The sequence below is a fragment of the Hylaeus volcanicus genome, chromosome 5, assembly GCF_026283585.1.
Source record: "Hylaeus volcanicus isolate JK05 chromosome 5, UHH_iyHylVolc1.0_haploid, whole genome shotgun sequence".
Lineage (NCBI taxonomy): Eukaryota > Metazoa > Arthropoda > Insecta > Hymenoptera > Colletidae > Hylaeus > Hylaeus volcanicus.
In genome coordinates, this window is record NC_071980.1 from 30,045,372 (window position 1) to 30,060,989 (window position 15,618).

General features: G+C 34.2%; 4 protein-coding genes across 8 annotated transcripts; 2 read left to right on the forward strand and 2 right to left on the reverse strand.

Moving 5' to 3' along the window:
* The first annotated feature begins 409 nt into the window (after window positions 1-409).
* Window positions 410-3,918, forward strand: LOC128876793 (eukaryotic translation initiation factor 4B-like). 3 transcript variants are annotated; one of them, XM_054123478.1, is made up of 12 exons: window positions 410-568; window positions 781-918; window positions 1,397-1,578; window positions 1,649-1,756; window positions 1,818-2,043; window positions 2,119-2,373; window positions 2,448-2,697; window positions 2,759-2,807; window positions 2,887-2,998; window positions 3,077-3,173; window positions 3,242-3,308; window positions 3,375-3,918. In XM_054123478.1, exons 1-12 carry the CDS (start codon window positions 559-561, stop codon window positions 3,441-3,443), a joined length of 1,563 nt encoding a protein of 520 aa, XP_053979453.1. In that variant the 5' UTR covers window positions 410-558; the 3' UTR covers window positions 3,444-3,918. The 3 variants fall into 3 exon arrangements, with proteins under 3 accessions (XP_053979453.1, XP_053979455.1, XP_053979454.1); XM_054123480.1 differs by having other exon boundaries at window positions 2,119-2,367; XM_054123479.1 differs by having other exon boundaries at window positions 1,400-1,578.
* Window positions 3,919-4,242: 324 nt separating this feature from the next.
* On the reverse strand, window positions 4,243-8,357 carry LOC128876786 (exocyst complex component 6). 2 transcript variants are annotated; one of them, XM_054123455.1, is made up of 13 exons: window positions 7,807-8,357; window positions 7,222-7,387; window positions 6,857-7,143; window positions 6,637-6,739; window positions 6,322-6,567; window positions 6,083-6,250; window positions 5,947-6,018; window positions 5,735-5,869; window positions 5,297-5,667; window positions 5,004-5,238; window positions 4,775-4,916; window positions 4,477-4,663; window positions 4,243-4,394 (listed from the first exon to the last, which is right to left on the reverse strand). In XM_054123455.1, the coding sequence occupies exons 1-13, from the start codon at window positions 7,890-7,892 to the stop codon at window positions 4,271-4,273; spliced, it is 2,322 nt and encodes a 773-aa protein (XP_053979430.1). In that variant the 5' UTR covers window positions 7,893-8,357; the 3' UTR covers window positions 4,243-4,270. The 2 variants fall into 2 exon arrangements, with proteins under 2 accessions (XP_053979430.1, XP_053979429.1); XM_054123454.1 differs by lacking the exon at window positions 7,807-8,357 and adding an exon at window positions 7,509-7,670.
* Window positions 8,358-8,468: 111 nt separating this feature from the next.
* Window positions 8,469-11,695, forward strand: LOC128876804 (RNA-binding protein Rsf1). 2 transcript variants are annotated; one of them, XM_054123497.1, is made up of 4 exons: window positions 8,469-8,555; window positions 9,232-9,288; window positions 9,563-10,147; window positions 10,724-11,695. In XM_054123497.1, exons 3-4 carry the CDS (start codon window positions 9,570-9,572, stop codon window positions 10,749-10,751), a joined length of 606 nt encoding a protein of 201 aa, XP_053979472.1. In that variant the 5' UTR covers window positions 8,469-8,555; window positions 9,232-9,288; window positions 9,563-9,569; the 3' UTR covers window positions 10,752-11,695. The 2 variants fall into 2 exon arrangements, with proteins under 2 accessions (XP_053979472.1, XP_053979471.1); XM_054123496.1 differs by lacking the exon at window positions 8,469-8,555 and having other exon boundaries at window positions 8,944-9,288.
* Window positions 11,253-15,565, reverse strand: LOC128876787 (centromere/kinetochore protein zw10 homolog). Its single transcript, XM_054123457.1, has 10 exons — window positions 15,352-15,565; window positions 15,061-15,263; window positions 14,185-14,989; window positions 13,877-14,025; window positions 13,707-13,804; window positions 13,409-13,581; window positions 13,112-13,318; window positions 12,884-13,021; window positions 12,663-12,796; window positions 11,253-12,435 (listed from the first exon to the last, which is right to left on the reverse strand). The coding sequence occupies exons 1-10, from the start codon at window positions 15,386-15,388 to the stop codon at window positions 12,220-12,222; spliced, it is 2,160 nt and encodes a 719-aa protein (XP_053979432.1). The 5' UTR covers window positions 15,389-15,565; the 3' UTR covers window positions 11,253-12,219.
* Between the last annotated feature and the right edge of the window lie 53 nt (window positions 15,566-15,618).

The following is a 15,618-nucleotide window of genomic DNA, read 5'->3' on the forward strand; positions in this document are numbered from 1 at the left end:
TTTGCTATTATTTGATTCGTGTAAACGAAGTCAATGGTGTTCCCAATGAACTGTGCGTTCCGAAATTTTCTATAAATGGTTACTTCCAATCGAAGATTTCCTCAATAATCATGTTATCGATATTTTTGTTTCTCCGTAACCATGAATATTCTTTTTGCAGTAAAATTTCCACAATTGTAATATTATTTCATATCTCTATTTATTTAACCACTGAATTTTTGTAAACTCCCAATATATCGAGGTCGAGGAATTAACCCATTTGGAGAACTCGAACTTTTTCAAATATTTGTGTAACAGGTCAATTGGAAAATTATTTCTTGCTACCAGCGTCAAAAAGAGTATAAATTCGCTTTATATAAATCATTTATGTAAAATTAATAAGTGGCTGAATAAACACATAAATTTCCCTTTTCCTTCGTCGAAAATTCGTAATGTTCAAAGTTGGCCGACATGCATCTTTCTAAAACGTGTTTCATGCCTTATGGATTTCTGAGGTTGGTCGTGCGGTTCATCGGAACGCCTATTTGATTTACATTGCCTTAAATTCGAGCTGCAATCATGTCTTCAGGTAAATTTTTTACAAGGAATGGAATAAATACCTAACGCTTTGTTCGTACACACGCATTCTCGCGTTGAAAGCGTCGGTGTTTATACGTTCTTACCATTTTTCCGCGACATAACCAAACTTTCCGTAAAATGCAGCATGCTTTCAATATTGCATCGTATATCGGAGATCTCTTTAAAAAAATGCTAGTTTTTATCTCCGTTTATTTCTCTCAGGCAAGAAAGGAAAGAAGAAGAAGAAGGTTAAAACTCTCGATTTAATGTCATATCTCGCTACTACTGATGGTGCAACACCCGCTGTGCCAATAAAACCATTGAGTAGTAGTTGGAACGATGAAATGGAAAATGATCACGGTAAATGGAATTTAGAATTTTTTGTTTCCATCTTTTCTACTCTTTTATTCTCGTAATATATTTAATTAGGTACTCATTGATAAATATATTTATATATTAGGTGCCTTACAGGAAATCACCCACATTTCTACCATTCTTATATTAAATGTTAAAAGCAGGTGTTATCATAAAAATTGTATTGCTTTAAAGTAAATGTAAAAGTAATAAGATATATGAATTTAAAACTTAACAGTTTCACAATATACATAATAAAACACTTCATTATAATTCTAATAATTCGGTTTCAAATATCTTTTAATTCTAACACAAAAAACTAGACATTTCATTTTACAAAATAATATTATGGTCATGTGTTTTCAGTATTCTATGTATCTATATATATATGCATATATTAAATATAAACAAATTACTAAAAATATATTTCTAATTGCATGTTGCAAGTGTACTTTAAAATGTATTGGCTATTATTATGTAATAGAAGGATTTACATCAAGAAGCAGCAAAGAACCAATTGTTCTACCTACCGCTCCAAGAGCTGCACGAGACCCTCGTGGGACCGATGATGATGTCCCTACTAATCCACCTTATGTAGCTTATCTTTCTAATCTTCCTTATGAAGTGGACGAAGCATATCTGGGAGAGTTTTTTGCAGACATGAAGGTTAATTTCTTAAGTCATAAACTTGAGTTATTTTGTCACTATATTAATCTGTATTGTTACAAACTTTCAGATTTCTAACATACGTTTACCGAAAGATTCTAACAAACTCAAGGGATTTGGATATGTTGAATTTGAAGATCGTCAAAGTTTAATTGATGCTCTTAATCTATCTAACACGGTAAGGCTTGTAGTAGTATATATAATGTAGAAAGGCGATGTATAAATCATTTTATTTGCAGCCTATGAAAGCAAGAAGAGTACGAATCGATGTTTCAAATAGCGTTAACGATGATCGTCGTGGTGGACGTATGGGCAGAGATAGTCGTAGAGATACTTACGATGATCCTGAGCGTACATCTGGAGATTGGAGAAGCGGTCCACGGGACGAAACTTTGCCTTCAGATGGGGACTCGTACCGAAGCCGATATGATAATAGGGATAGAGACAGAAGAGATGATCGTGAATGTAAATCATTAAATTTGTACAGGTGTTTAAAATCACTTATCAAGAAAATAATACATCGACGTGTTTATTGTTTAGCTTCCGAACTCGATAACAAGCCTGGTGCATGGCGCGATAGCACTGACAGAGGAAAGCCAACATTCAGAGACAGAGGCGGTTTCAGGGATGACAGAGATGACAGAGAAAGAGACTGGGGTGGTCGCTACGATAGGGGTAGTCGAGAAAGAGACGGAGACAAAGGAAGCAGTTTCGGGCCGCGTCGTAATTATGGAGATTCTGATTGGAGTCGGGACGGTCCGCGCAGACAAGAAAAACCCAGCGTAGATAGTAAATGTAGATAGTATATATTTATATCATCGATGAAACGTACATGTTATCATAACAAGCTCCTACACCAAATGTTATAGTCGAATCGAAGACTAGACCGAAACTGCAGCTACAACCTCGTACAAAACCAATTGAGGCTGTTGGAAAAGACGAACAATCTGCAACTCAAGGTGCTCCTGCTGCTCCTACCGCTCCTTCTTCTGCACCTGCTCCTGCGCCATCAGCAAATATATTTGGTGCTGCGAGACCCGTGGATACCACTGCCAGGGAAAGAGAAATAGAAGAACGTCTTGCAAAATCATACGCGGAATCAAAGTCCAGAGAAGACGGGTATAAAAAAAAAGAAAATAAATGCAATTAGTTTAGAATATTAACGGTGTTTTTTTTTTAGGGATCCAGAAAAACGTGGTAAGGAGGGTGCATGGGGTAAACGCAATGGAGTAAGTTTGAAAAGTAAAAGTTTTTACTATGCTATATATTGTATTACATATTTTACCAGATGTATGATATTGTTAATAGGAAGGTCGCGATGAGAAAGACACAGATCGAGGTCGATCAACATGGCGGTCGGATGACGACAGAGGTCGACGAAATGAAATATCGGCATCGCGAAGAGAGCCCGCTCAATCTGGTGAATTTAGTTGAGATTATAAATAAAAATACCTACATTGACTTATAATATTAATACGATATTGCTTTCCTGATTTAGATCAATACGGAGACTCTCGGGGTCAAGCCTCTTCGCGTTCTGGACTCCCACCTTTGAGGGCTCCTCCAAGATCTAACGATAGTCGTGGTCCAGATAGGTATCAACCATTTTATTATTCCTGCTATGAAAAATATGTATATGTTTGTTGAACGCTTGCATTTGCAGAGACCGAAAAGATAGAGAAAAGGATGATATTAGCAGGATGCCAAAGGCAAAGGACGAACAAGCTCCAGTAAGTGAAGAAACTTGAAAAGTTAATATCGACTATAACATTATGTTTATAATTTGTTTATTTCAGAATTTCGTAGCTTCCAATAAGTATTCCATGCTACATGATGATGTGGACCCTGACAATATTGATGATTAGTTCCGACCGACTATACATCATCAATTAAATTGTGCCACAGCATCGTAATTGGTCTATATATGCATATTATTAATTTGTTTTATCTCTACTAAATACTTATCGAATTAATTCATGAATCAAGCACTAAGCTCTTGGTATTACTTTACAGGAATTATTGTTGATTTGTATTTAATCTATTTTATTATTCTTAATATAATTACCTATCTACATATGTATTTACTTTATATTTCGGTATGAATGTTCAATATAATTAAATCAATTTGAAAATTTGGATAATTTTAGAACGAAAAATTACAATAATTTTTGTATTATTTAATTCTGAGGATAATTGCAACCATAAGGCTTATGAATTGGGACTTTATACGTCATACTTTATCCATTGTACAATTATTGTACGATATGTAACTCATTATTTACATGTAATATAACAATAACAATTTAGGAGGAAACAAAATAATAAGTGTATGGGAATTTACATGTTGTATTATATTCAATTGCCTGGAATTAAATATCATGCAGAATCAGTGATAACTGAACGGGGATTAGGCTATTGCAGTGTAATTGAACATTGAGAAATTACTATTACATCACGTGAACATAGTGAAATGTACATCTATGTGTCGTAACGCGGCATGGAATTGCTATTTTAACAATCGTTGTATCGTGACAATATAATGGAGTTGAAACGCGACTCATGAATCAAAACTTTTTTATAGCCATTTTATTATAATAATAAGTTTCTAAAGAATTATGCTTGAAGCGTATATATTAAAAATTATGTATTTACAATCTCTCTTGAGGTATATACATGTTGACTTCCGTTGCATTTATTGCTGAGTAGTTTGCGCCAATTGGCGTAATTGTTTCAGTACAGTTTCTAAAAGCTTCTTTTTATCTCGTTCACTTTTCTTTAGTACAGAAAACACTGTTTTTTTATCGGATTCTTTCAACCTACGAGTATAAAGATCATTAAAATGTAGATATCAATGTATAAGGCAATAATATACCAAATAAAAGAAGGCGTGGTACATACTTCTCTAATAAAAGTACCGCCATGTTCGGAGTTACCAAAGTATATTTACTTGATTCGTGACCATAGTCGTGAAAATAAGTAGGCCAGTCCCAACTCATAAATAAGTCTAGTAATTGTCTTAATTCTGCAAAATATTGCAGTAAGGTACCTTCGGGTAAACCAACTACAGGTTCCGAGGCAGCAAATTCTAAAAATAAAAGTATTTTCCTAATTTATGTTCGATTGGTTCTCGACACAGTTAGAAATATTTTGTAACCATATATTGTACATCTCATTTAAAAATAAAAACGTCACATACGTTCGCATTGTATTGTATCCAAGTTGACTTGTTGCAGAGCACCCATCGATATTTGTTTCACGTCTTCGCTAATTAATATCCCTAATATAGCTTTCGCTATATGAGAACAAGCGGCTTTACAAGCAACTTGTGCTACTTCTTCCTGAAATATGTATGTAATCTCTTTGGTTACTATAAAGTTTTGCTATCGAATACGAACGTTTTTTAGTCATATATGTGATATACGTACAGGTAAATTGGTAAAACAAGTGAAAGTACTGTGCAAAAACGCTATGAGATCGGTAATAAAACCAGACGCGTGCCCTTGAGGTTCCGCCAAGTTCCAGTCATAATTTTCTAATTCCAAAAACTCGTCAAGTTTATTCGTTAACTTGTCGCAAATTTGTTTTTCTGCGTCATCTCTCGCGACTCTAAACATAGCTGACTCGACATCCATACAACTTAACTGCCCCTCATGTGGTGTTCTGAAAAATGTACATTCCATATTATTCGTTAATTACTGATGATTTTTTTAGTTCTTACCCTGTAATGTTGGTCACGAATTCTTCCAAATACTTGGTGGATTTTTCAAGGTAACCCGTATTTATTATAATTTGAACTACTTGTAAAAGTGCCAACGATGGCTTTCGAAATAAGGATGATAGGCATCCGCTAAATGTTCTCGTCAATAATAAATTCGTCGATTTGCAGATCATCTCATCTATTTCCGTTTGAGTAAAATTTAAATCTTCTGAAAATTTTAAGCAAGCATAGATGAACTCCTTAACTTGCTGATAAACTTTGGGTACCATATCCGAAAATGGAAATTTTTTCGGAAATTCTGTTTTCTCTAATTCCTCGTCGTGATAGGGAAATAGATCGAGAATATTATCGTATTCTTCTTGCGTTGTGACCTAAAACGCAGTAAAATCCATAAAATATATGATATGACCAATACAATCTATATAACATAAATTTTACCTGAATTGGTAAAAAACTATCTTCATCCAAAATATCTCTAAACACTTGAACCCAATGTTGCATTAGAACTTCATTATAATGTACTCGAATTTCTTGTAGTAAGTTCCAGAGTTGCCCTACAGAATATCCATAATTCTGCAAAAGGGGAAGGAAGTTATAAAAAACATAATTACGATATTAATAATTAATTTACGTTGTATCAGTCTACTCACTCTTAAAGTTGTGTTGAATAGCATTATGAGATTTTTGATTTTTAAGATAAGTGTTGCGTCTGTACAATATGCCTGGGAAAATTAAAGGGTTAATATTTTATTAAAACACTGCTATTTGTACGTTATTATCGCTTACAGAATGAGTGCGTAATGCATTCACTATATTAGATAATGCCATGGTCCACAGTTCGTCCAAATAAGACCGCGTAGCTAAACCATTTCCCGTGTTCAAAATATGATCTTCCACTACAAAGAAACCTACAATGCCTTGGAGGTAAGTTTGATAGCCAGCTATACTCTCATGCTAAAAATACAAAACGACGATTTGAATGTAAATGCAATAAGAGCATTTCTGCGATTAATAACGATATGTACCATATTAATAGGTGACTGCAAAACTAGTCTAGCTTGTTGCTTTCTTTGCTGTCTATAATATGCTTTAAACGTTTCCCCTTCGCGGAGTACAGTATAAATATGCATACAACGATACACTGGACTAAAATCCATTAAGTCTTGGGCGCTTAATTCTTCTTCAGCTTCGTTTGACAAAGAATTTCTAGCGTTTGTTCTTTTCTTTTTACGACCAACGATCTCTGCTTCGATAATTAGTTGCTCCTGTGTCTAATGTAAAATTCGCATAATATATCAAGTATATAGAAACTCATTTATAAATTCCTAAATTTGACTTACATGTCTCATAGCAACTTCACCGATTCTTGGTGAATATTTTCTAATATTTTCTAAAAAGTCTCTTAAATCAGACATGGAAGCATCCTTTATATTTTCTCGTAGTCTAAAATCATTGTAATCTATCAGTTGCTTAATGTACCTTAATATTTCTGTACAAATAACTCTTTAGCTACATTTTGCTGTAAAAATAAATGTTGCTTTATCTTATGACATTACTCACTGCGGAATTTGTTGAGTAATTTGCGAAGAAAATCTATAATTTGTTACTTTTGGTAAATCATGATGCTCCAGTTGCTCCAATGTTTTCAATGCTGGGTAGTAACGTTTATCTTTTAATTGTTTCTGTAACTTTGCATAGGCAGCTAGGACAGGAAGACACATAGTGAGGCTGTCTACTGCTGCAGCCATATTACTTTCTATTTTGCGTGCTTTGACAAGCTCTTCGCCTTTCTCTATTACTTTGGTAGAAGTAGCAGTGATACGTTTATCGAGTTCAAGTATCTCAGCCTGTGGAATAAATGATTGAACTTTCTTAGATCATTGTATGGTTTATGTAACAATTAGGTTTTAGAAACCAAGACTAACATTGAGCTGTTGTGCTTGAGAACGAACTTGTAAAAGTTCTCTGATTGAATCAATGAAACCTTGATAATGATGATTACACATTCTTTCAATATCTTTATCGTGTGCTTTGATGCGATCATCAAGTTTCTCCATAAATTTTTGATGTTCATGGCCATCGTAAATTGCTCTAAAAAAGGAAAAAGAATTGAAAGTAGTAATGTATATATTGGTTTCTGTTTCTTTTTATTTAAAAATTGTCTTGAAAAATTTGTTTGTTTCCTTGAAGCACCTATTCTTAACAATAGTACCTGAAAACAAGGCCTATACTATTAGTATCCGTAGATTCTATTTCAAATAACAGATATTCATGTTTCGGTACCATACTTGACAGTAGATTATCAACTTGGTTAGTTGACAACCTTGACATGATACAACCCTAATTCGATTTTTCTCTATTTTACTATAAGGGTATCCACCCCCGTTTTTCACCCTTCTAATGCGCATATGCACGGTAAGGGTTGCATCTGCGTGAAGAGATCGCTCGTCGAGCGCGTCTTTTAACGAAACCATCGAAAAAGGGGTAAATGTTACGTTTTGTCTACGTACCGAAAAGTCGGGCCCAAATAATCGTCTATGCCTTCTATTTCTTGAATGAGAATATCGTATCGTTGCATTCTGATTAAGTCTGACATTTTGATTAAGTTTTTTCCGTGTTGAAAGGTAAATGTCAAAAATTTTGACGAATTAGTTCAAACACACTTGGACTTGGTGAGGTCAGGTAATTTCCATTTGTTGTGTAACTGTCATGTCAACATTAGAAGCTAAATTTGGTGATTCACTTAGAACGTTGAATATACCATTATTGAAATAGCAATATCAGTATCATTTCAACTGCCATCTTCGTGAAATTACATTGCCGATTCTATCATGTCTACCTACTATATACCACGTTTGATGTGTCAGTGTCACGTCAGTGTTTCTTACATGTTACATTCTCGCCAGTCCCTATAGTGATAACGCTATGTTGATAAAGCTATAGATAAAATTTGACGTATTTAAATTTCATGAAATCGACAATGCTTTTCTAGAAATTAAGTGGGGAATCTTGTTCCATGTTTTTACTAGTAGTGATATGCGATAGAAACCTTTTTACAAATTTATTTTTAATAGCTCAGAAAGCACATGTAATATAATAAAACAGAAAGCATTTTATTTATTCAACTATATAACATATACATATAATTATTTATTCTTTCAGACCCTAGTGCGTAAATTACAGTTTGAGAAACACTGTATCATGTAACCATACATACGGACATCTCTTCGCGGCGGTCAGTGAACCACCCAATTTAACGGTATAAAATACTATAATATTTTATCATGGAGCATATATTTCAAAGAGTATTATTTTAGCTGTTTAATTAAAATTCAATCTAACATAAATGTGCCCGCCGAACATTTAACCGTTACATTTATACATCTCTCGAACGAATTTAGTATCGTGTAACCAGTAGGCGAAACCGGCGATCAGTTTGCTACGTTACAAGTATTTTTCTCAACATAAAATATAGTATGTTTAAAGAAACAAATTCCTTTAAAAATATCAAGTCTACTTAAGTTCGTAATCGTTCAATATTTTATCCACGTCATCTACATTGTTTTTCATAAAATTAATTTTGAGGGATAAACACATTCACAAGTACGGTCTGCTCGATCGAATCGTCACGTAGAAAGGGAATATAAGCAGAGAAAGCCTTCTCTCATCAGATTCGCCCCTCTAATTGAGTGTTCTGTTTAGCCTTTGATTGTTAAAACTCGTAATCAAAGAATATTTCGAGTGGGAGAAGCAACTTTGTTCGCGATATTCCTCTGAAGCAGAACAATTTGTTCGAGCAGACCGTACGAGCTTTTGGCGTCTGGGTTGGAGACGCCAAGACGTCGGATGTAGTTTCTGTGCACTGTGAACCCCGGTTGATCCTCGCCTATCGATTGTATCGTACTAACGGCGTACTGGATATCCTTTTCCTGCAGAAATTCCTGAAACAGTTCAATCGAGAAACGAACATTTCGAGGGGAATTAAAATACAGGTAAGTCTATCGTTGAAAGGATAATAACCGCTGTAGAAACCATTGGCGCGTGAGCAGTTGATTTTCTGGCGTTCGAGATCTATTTTACAGTTTACAAAGAAACCATTGCGAGAAGCTATTATCATAATCTGTTGTGTTTCTGTTGTATTAATCGTCCTCGCGCGAAAATAACGGCGATACGCGTATCTCGAATAACTTTCATGCTATTTTCGTTTCATTCGTTTTTGTTATTTACGAAAAACCGTTTATTGTATTTTCGAACTGAAATTTTTAGGGAAAACATGACACCAGAGGGATATACACGGGTATACGTTGGCGGACTTAACGAGAGCATCAAAAAGGAAGATCTCCAGACAGAGTTTGAGAAGTATGGGAAGCTAAATAAAGTTTGGGTTGCTTTCAATCCACCAGGTTTTGCCTTTATCGAATTCTTAAATAACAATGAAGCAGAGCTAGCGTGTAGCAGTATGAATGGCACAGAGATTATGGGTGCCAAGTTGAGAGTGGAAATTTCACGAGGTAGAGGTCGTGGTGGAGGCAGGGGTGGTATGGGAGGATTCAGAGGAAGTCGAGGCGGTACAAATAGGGGCTACAGTTCCCCTATGACCAATCTGCTGAGTTACAGAGGAAATAATGCGTACGCGGATTATGGAGGTTACTACGCAGGCAAGGGTGGCGGAAGTAGAGGTAGAGACTACTATGGAGAAGATTATATGACTAATCGTGCCGGGGGGTATGTTACTCGAGAAGGATATACGCAAGATGTCTATAATAGCGGAGAGTCCAACGCCGATTATTATACCAACAAAGGCACTGGCACATCGAGGTATCGAAGTCGTTCTCCGGCTGGTCGTGGCAGGTACTAATGATACCAGTCCTTGTAAAATGACTTTACATTACACATACACGAGTCCTGTGAAGTAAATTCACTCATTAAACAAAGACCAAACATACATAGCAACGATTAATTTGTCTCTATTATTGGTAAAAACCATCAAATAATTTTTTATTTATATTACATACGACAAGAGTTCTTTGAAAAACAGTGGATTATGTTTCTTAAATTGAAAGAGCTCTAGATAAAATATAAAATGGTATCAAACTGGATTAAAAATCCACTTGTTTCGTAAAGTTTGGCCGAAAAATATCACGAGCTGACACGTAAACGGCAAATTATATTAAGGAGTTTCTAATAATTAAATGTACGAATAGTTAAGTTTTTATATATGTGTTTGGATCTGTGATGGCAAAATATACACACGTAGAAAAAAATCATTTGTTGCATGATATTGGCATAGACAATTGATGCCAAATAAATTTGATGCATGTACAGATGTATTATGCAATTAAAAACACACTCTCTGTTAACGAGAATTATCCGCCAGACGACGGCGAAAGTAATGTGACATCCTATTTTGCGCTTCCATGTTCACAGTCATCGTCATCTTCGTGAATGCACATAAAAGATCTACACTGCATTGCCAATCTGAACTGCGGGCCAATCAGCTACCCGCCCTGGTGACTACATTTCTATCCAATCTACGCAGCGACCTGTATATAGACAAGAACTACCATTGCAGATTAAGTTGTGCAATACCATTTATATAGTATAATTTAGTTCCACAGTTTGTAATCATTTTCAGAACATTACTCATTATTCATAGAGATGTGTTATTACAAACTTTATATACAATGAATGAAAGACAGATGAAACAAATTATGAAAAAAGGATTTGAATCAGCAAGCCATACGATCTTAGTCTAAAATGAACTTATACGAGTGTCTTTTGCCTTCTTTGAATTTGGGGTATTATATATTTTATAATATTAAATAAGTTTTTTTTTATATGTATTTTTTATACTTCTTTTAAGTTTCTTTTTATAAAAGAAAAGTTTGACATACCATATATATATATATAAAAAAAATACGAGATAAAGTTCTGCAACTTACACCTCTTCTGTATCTTTTTGTTTCTTTTAACGTTAACATGTGTTCTATGGGGGTTCCAATATAATGGTCGATACTTTTATATCATCTATTACGAACGTACTTATTGTTTAACGAATAGTAATACTTTTATTTTAAAAAATGAAATAAAACGAGGAAAATTTGCGCAATTTTAACCAAATGCACACTACTGCTCGTATATACTTAATTGTGCAGCTTTGCCTTAAGAACTTTTATACACCAATGTGAACTCACGATTAAAGAGCTGCAAAATTAATTCATTACTTATGATCTGAAGTATGGCCTTGAAATATATGTGCAGAGATAGTATTGCATTTGGACATTTTTGAGCGTTTATCACTGTGGATACTCAAATGAAAAATACTGAAATTATGGTAATAATGTTTGCCATTGCTGTAAATGATATGGAATTGGAAATCTATTAAATGATTTGCTCTCACTACTGCCCGCCACCCTGCCTGCCTGCCTGCCTGCCTGTCTGTCTGCTTGCCTACTTTATTAAAGTTTACGATATTTACTGGTTTATTTTCTCGAATCAGGATAAAAAAAAAATGTCGAAAATTTTTTGCCGCAATAATTATAAAGCGCGAGTGGTCGTTACAATACTGTTAAAAATTTATATTTATTATTGGGAGATTCATTCAAAAATTTATTAAAAAATTGTAAATGACAATTTTTAAAAGATTACGTTCTATTAAAAATACAATAATTATTCGAATGTGTAGTTTTCAACAACACATGGAACTTGATACGTAAGTATTACAATATAAATTTAGAACTAAAAGGAAAAGATCATAAATGAAAGATGGTATCCTAATATTATCAATATAATTTGGTAATACATAACTAATGCGAATATATATATATATATATTCATGTTAATTATATCGTTAATATTAATGATTACTATAATAATAAATGCAGAAAATTCAGTCCATTTTATAAACTTGTGCGTTTTTAATGTTATTTTATAGAAGCTAACAAATTGGACCTTCGTTCAGTATTTTGAAATAGTGCTCTAATTAATTGTTTAACTTGAGGAGCTGTAAATTCACGCGCTAATGGTCCTTTGCCGCCTCCCCACCTAACTTCAATTTCTTTCAGTGATGCGCCAAGTACTTTAATCAATTCCAAGAACTTTTCCCACTTGCGTACATGTTGATGGATTTTCTGAGGATCCTGAAAACATAACGTTCGTCATAATTGTTTTGAAATATCATAAAAAGTTACTAATGTTATTCCAGTTTAATTTTACAGGAATAACTCGTGGACTTTCTGCAAAGGACAAGTCTGGCGCGACAATTATACGCATATCCGTTAATGTAATTTCTTTTTTATATAAATTAATTTTCAATAAAAAAAAATGTAGAGTGATATATCATACATTCTTATCAACATAAACTTACTGGAAATATTATTGGTGCACGTTTGACGATCATATTGAATAATGTCACCAATTCAGTTGCATCATCAGCAGGAATGTCTTCGACGGATATTACTTTTATTATTAAATCTTCAATCATGGAATTCATGATGCATCCTAAAATATTATTAAACCTTGATAATGATTTGGTTAATTAAAATGATAAACGCGTAAACAAAGTTTTACCATGGAACGAAAACTGACCGACAGCTCTGCAATAAACATTAACAGGTAACACATCTAGCCAAACTGTTTTTAGTAGTTCTAGTTGTCTAATGCATTGTCGCAGCGCACGCTCTGTATTGGGTTGCAACTCAGTAGTTTGACCCAGTGCCGATAAACCTTAATCGGAATAAAAATATTTATAATATGTGTTTCTAAGAATTCACAATTATCACAACATTTTTATCAAAAAATTTATATGTTACCAACCAGACTCCTTGAGAATGTCAAAGATAATATTTCGTTGGTACTTCATATGTTCTAAGAAACACGCTGATCCGACGTTTCGTAATATCAATATTTGATCGGCGAAAGTTAAATTGTAATTTTGTATAGATGTCGGTAGCTTGTCCCTATATTCGTGAGCCAACGTAAGAAGTTGATGTGCAAGATACATACAATTGTTATGAAATACAGCTAAACGGAAGATAATATTCGCGATTAATTAAGGCATTCTTATTCTATTATAGCCTTTTACATTAAGATTCGAAATAGTCAATTTCTCACCGACTTGTTGCGGTATTGTTTCTAAAAATTTTCGATGATGTTCAGGCACCAATCCTGAATACATTTCGAAAATATTCCTGCAGGTATAAAACAATCTGATGGCGCAGGCATCTGTTTCGCATGCCTCATCCAAAATGCTCCGTGCGAGGTCAACTGTTTCTTTCGCACTTTTGCTGAGATACAGTTAAGGCAATCATTTTTTAAGTATTTAACTTAAAATTACGGTGTTCGAAAAGTTCATGAAAGTAGGCGAAAACTTTTGGAACATGTATATTTAAAATTTTATTCGATTACTTACCTTATTTGACATCTAGGGAGTTGGAATGTATTATCACTCAGTTTCGAGCCTACTTTTATCTCGCTGTTGTATGAATCTTCTGTAAATTCGAGCACCTCCTAAAACGTTAACTAAAAAATATAATCTATATTATTATTGTACTAGATTGCGATAGTTCGAAGAGAACTTGCCTGTGGCTCGTACATGATACAATCATGCAAATCTTTTTTCATAATGCTTCGCGCCTTTGCCAGTAAATCTTGACAAATCCTCTCGATGAACAACTTGTCGATATTTTTCGTATATTCCGAGAGGAACAGTTGATTGTTCGTAATGAAGCCTAAAAAAATCGCACGATTACAATTTTTCACATGGAACTTGATACGTAAGTATTACAATATAAATTTAGAACTAAAAGGAAAAGATCATAAATGAAAGATGGTATCCTAATATTAACATTAAAAATCGGTATTAAAATGTACGTTCACAAATCTCGTACCTATTTCGACTAAAAAATATTGAAAATCATCGATCTCTTTAACAATTGGCGCGAAGTTTTTCAAATCCGTGCTGGACGTTGGAGCGATATGCGAGATGCAGTCGGCCATTAGCATCGCCGATAGTCGATCCAGTAAGTGTGGTTGTATCTGTTTCAGGAAGGTTTCGTTGTCGTATATTGCTAGATTGAAGTGTTGATGAAGAAACTTGAACAACAATTCTAAATTGTAGAACACGCTTTTGTAACTAGGCGATTTCTTTCTGTTCATTATTTCGACGGTGAAGACTTTTTCGTTGACGACGTACACGGAACATTCGTCGTTAATAATAGGGGCAATTACGTAGTTCATAAGAATGGTCGCGAATTCGTGTAGATGACTGGAAAGGTTGTCGATATAATGTAGGCCTTGTATTAAATCGTGCATGTCATCGAAATCGTCCTTGACACTTAATGTAACAATCTTTGAGTTTTGATCTTCAATGCCAGTCCAGTGGATTCGCTCATTTAACAGCAAAGATGCATTGGATAGAAACGACGTGTACAGATTAATGTATTCACCCTCAAGAGCTGTATAAATATCGAGATCGTGTAAATCATTTTGTGGACTGTACAATATTGTCTGCATGCGACCTAACGTTTTAGCTACATCGCCATATCGTTTCTCGTCCTGATAATTTTTTATAGACTTAATGCATTCATGTAGAGTCAAAAGTTGATTGGAGAGCTGTAACATCATGTTGGACTCTTTCAGGGCTTGCGAAAGGGTTTTTAGTTCTTTTGTGGAACCTGATAATTCTATTTTAACCTAGAATGAACGAATTGTTGTCACAAATTATATACTTGAAAATGATCACAAATACAATATATACTGTATACCTGATCATCTATTCTCTTTTGTAGTACATTCATTTCTTCTAGCAATTTTTCTCCTTTTGTCACCAGATGCTGATCTCGCGTAAGCTTTGACGTAAATGCTGTATAATTATCATCCATAAAATCCTTGATGTCATACTTTAGTCTCGTTATCTCCTTCTGTATTTCTGCTATCTTTTCGTTCAAATTAACTTTTTCGAGTTTGCCTGGTTAAAAAAATACATTGTTTTAAAAGTTTGAGTTTTATACATTCCTTACATGTGTTAATCGTATTATACGAATTTGTATAAATACCTGCTGTGATCAACACGTCAGTTAAAAACGACGTCATGTTTACCTCGAGTGAGTGTTTTGTATACTAATTTTGAGGATCACTTGATACCTTTCACGCTGAACTTAACATTAAATATTATCATTTCATAGCCAGGTAATAGTGTTCGTAGCGATCAATTATACAAGGAGAATATAACCTCCATTCTATAACAGTTTGTATCTTATCACAGTTTACTACAATCACAATTATTGTGAGTGAGCTGCGCCATAGACTATGAAATGTCAGCT

Bases quoted from the DNA above. Each gene is read 5' to 3' on its own strand.
- LOC128876793 (XM_054123478.1), top strand. The intron at 2,374-2,447 runs GTAGATAGTATA...CAAATGTTATAG, and splicing joins ACCCAGCGTAGATAGTAAAT to TCGAATCGAAGACTAGACCG. The intron at 3,309-3,374 runs GTAAGTGAAGAA...TGTTTATTTCAG, and splicing joins CAAAGGACGAACAAGCTCCA to AATTTCGTAGCTTCCAATAA.
- LOC128876786 (XM_054123454.1), bottom strand. From the start codon at position 7,627: ATGTCAAGGTTGTCAACTAACCAAGTTGATAATCTACTGTCAAGTATG. The intron at 5,239-5,296 runs GTAAGAACTAAA...TACATTTTTCAG, and splicing joins TTCGTGACCAACATTACAGG to AACACCACATGAGGGGCAGT. The intron at 4,664-4,774 runs GTATGTGACGTT...TTTTATTTTTAG, and splicing joins GGATACAATACAATGCGAAC to AATTTGCTGCCTCGGAACCT.
- LOC128876804 (XM_054123497.1), top strand. From the start codon at position 9,570: ATGACACCAGAGGGATATACACGGGTATACGTTGGCGGACTTAACGAG. The intron at 10,148-10,723 runs GTACTAATGATA...CCATGTTCACAG, and splicing joins TCTCCGGCTGGTCGTGGCAG to TCATCGTCATCTTCGTGAAT.
- LOC128876787 (XM_054123457.1), bottom strand. From the start codon at position 15,388: ATGACGTCGTTTTTAACTGACGTGTTGATCACAGCAG. The intron at 14,026-14,184 runs GTACGAGATTTG...CGATTTTTTTAG, and splicing joins ATATTTTTTAGTCGAAATAG to GCTTCATTACGAACAATCAA. The intron at 13,805-13,876 runs GCAAGTTCTCTT...TTAACGTTTTAG, and splicing joins GTATCATGTACGAGCCACAG to GAGGTGCTCGAATTTACAGA.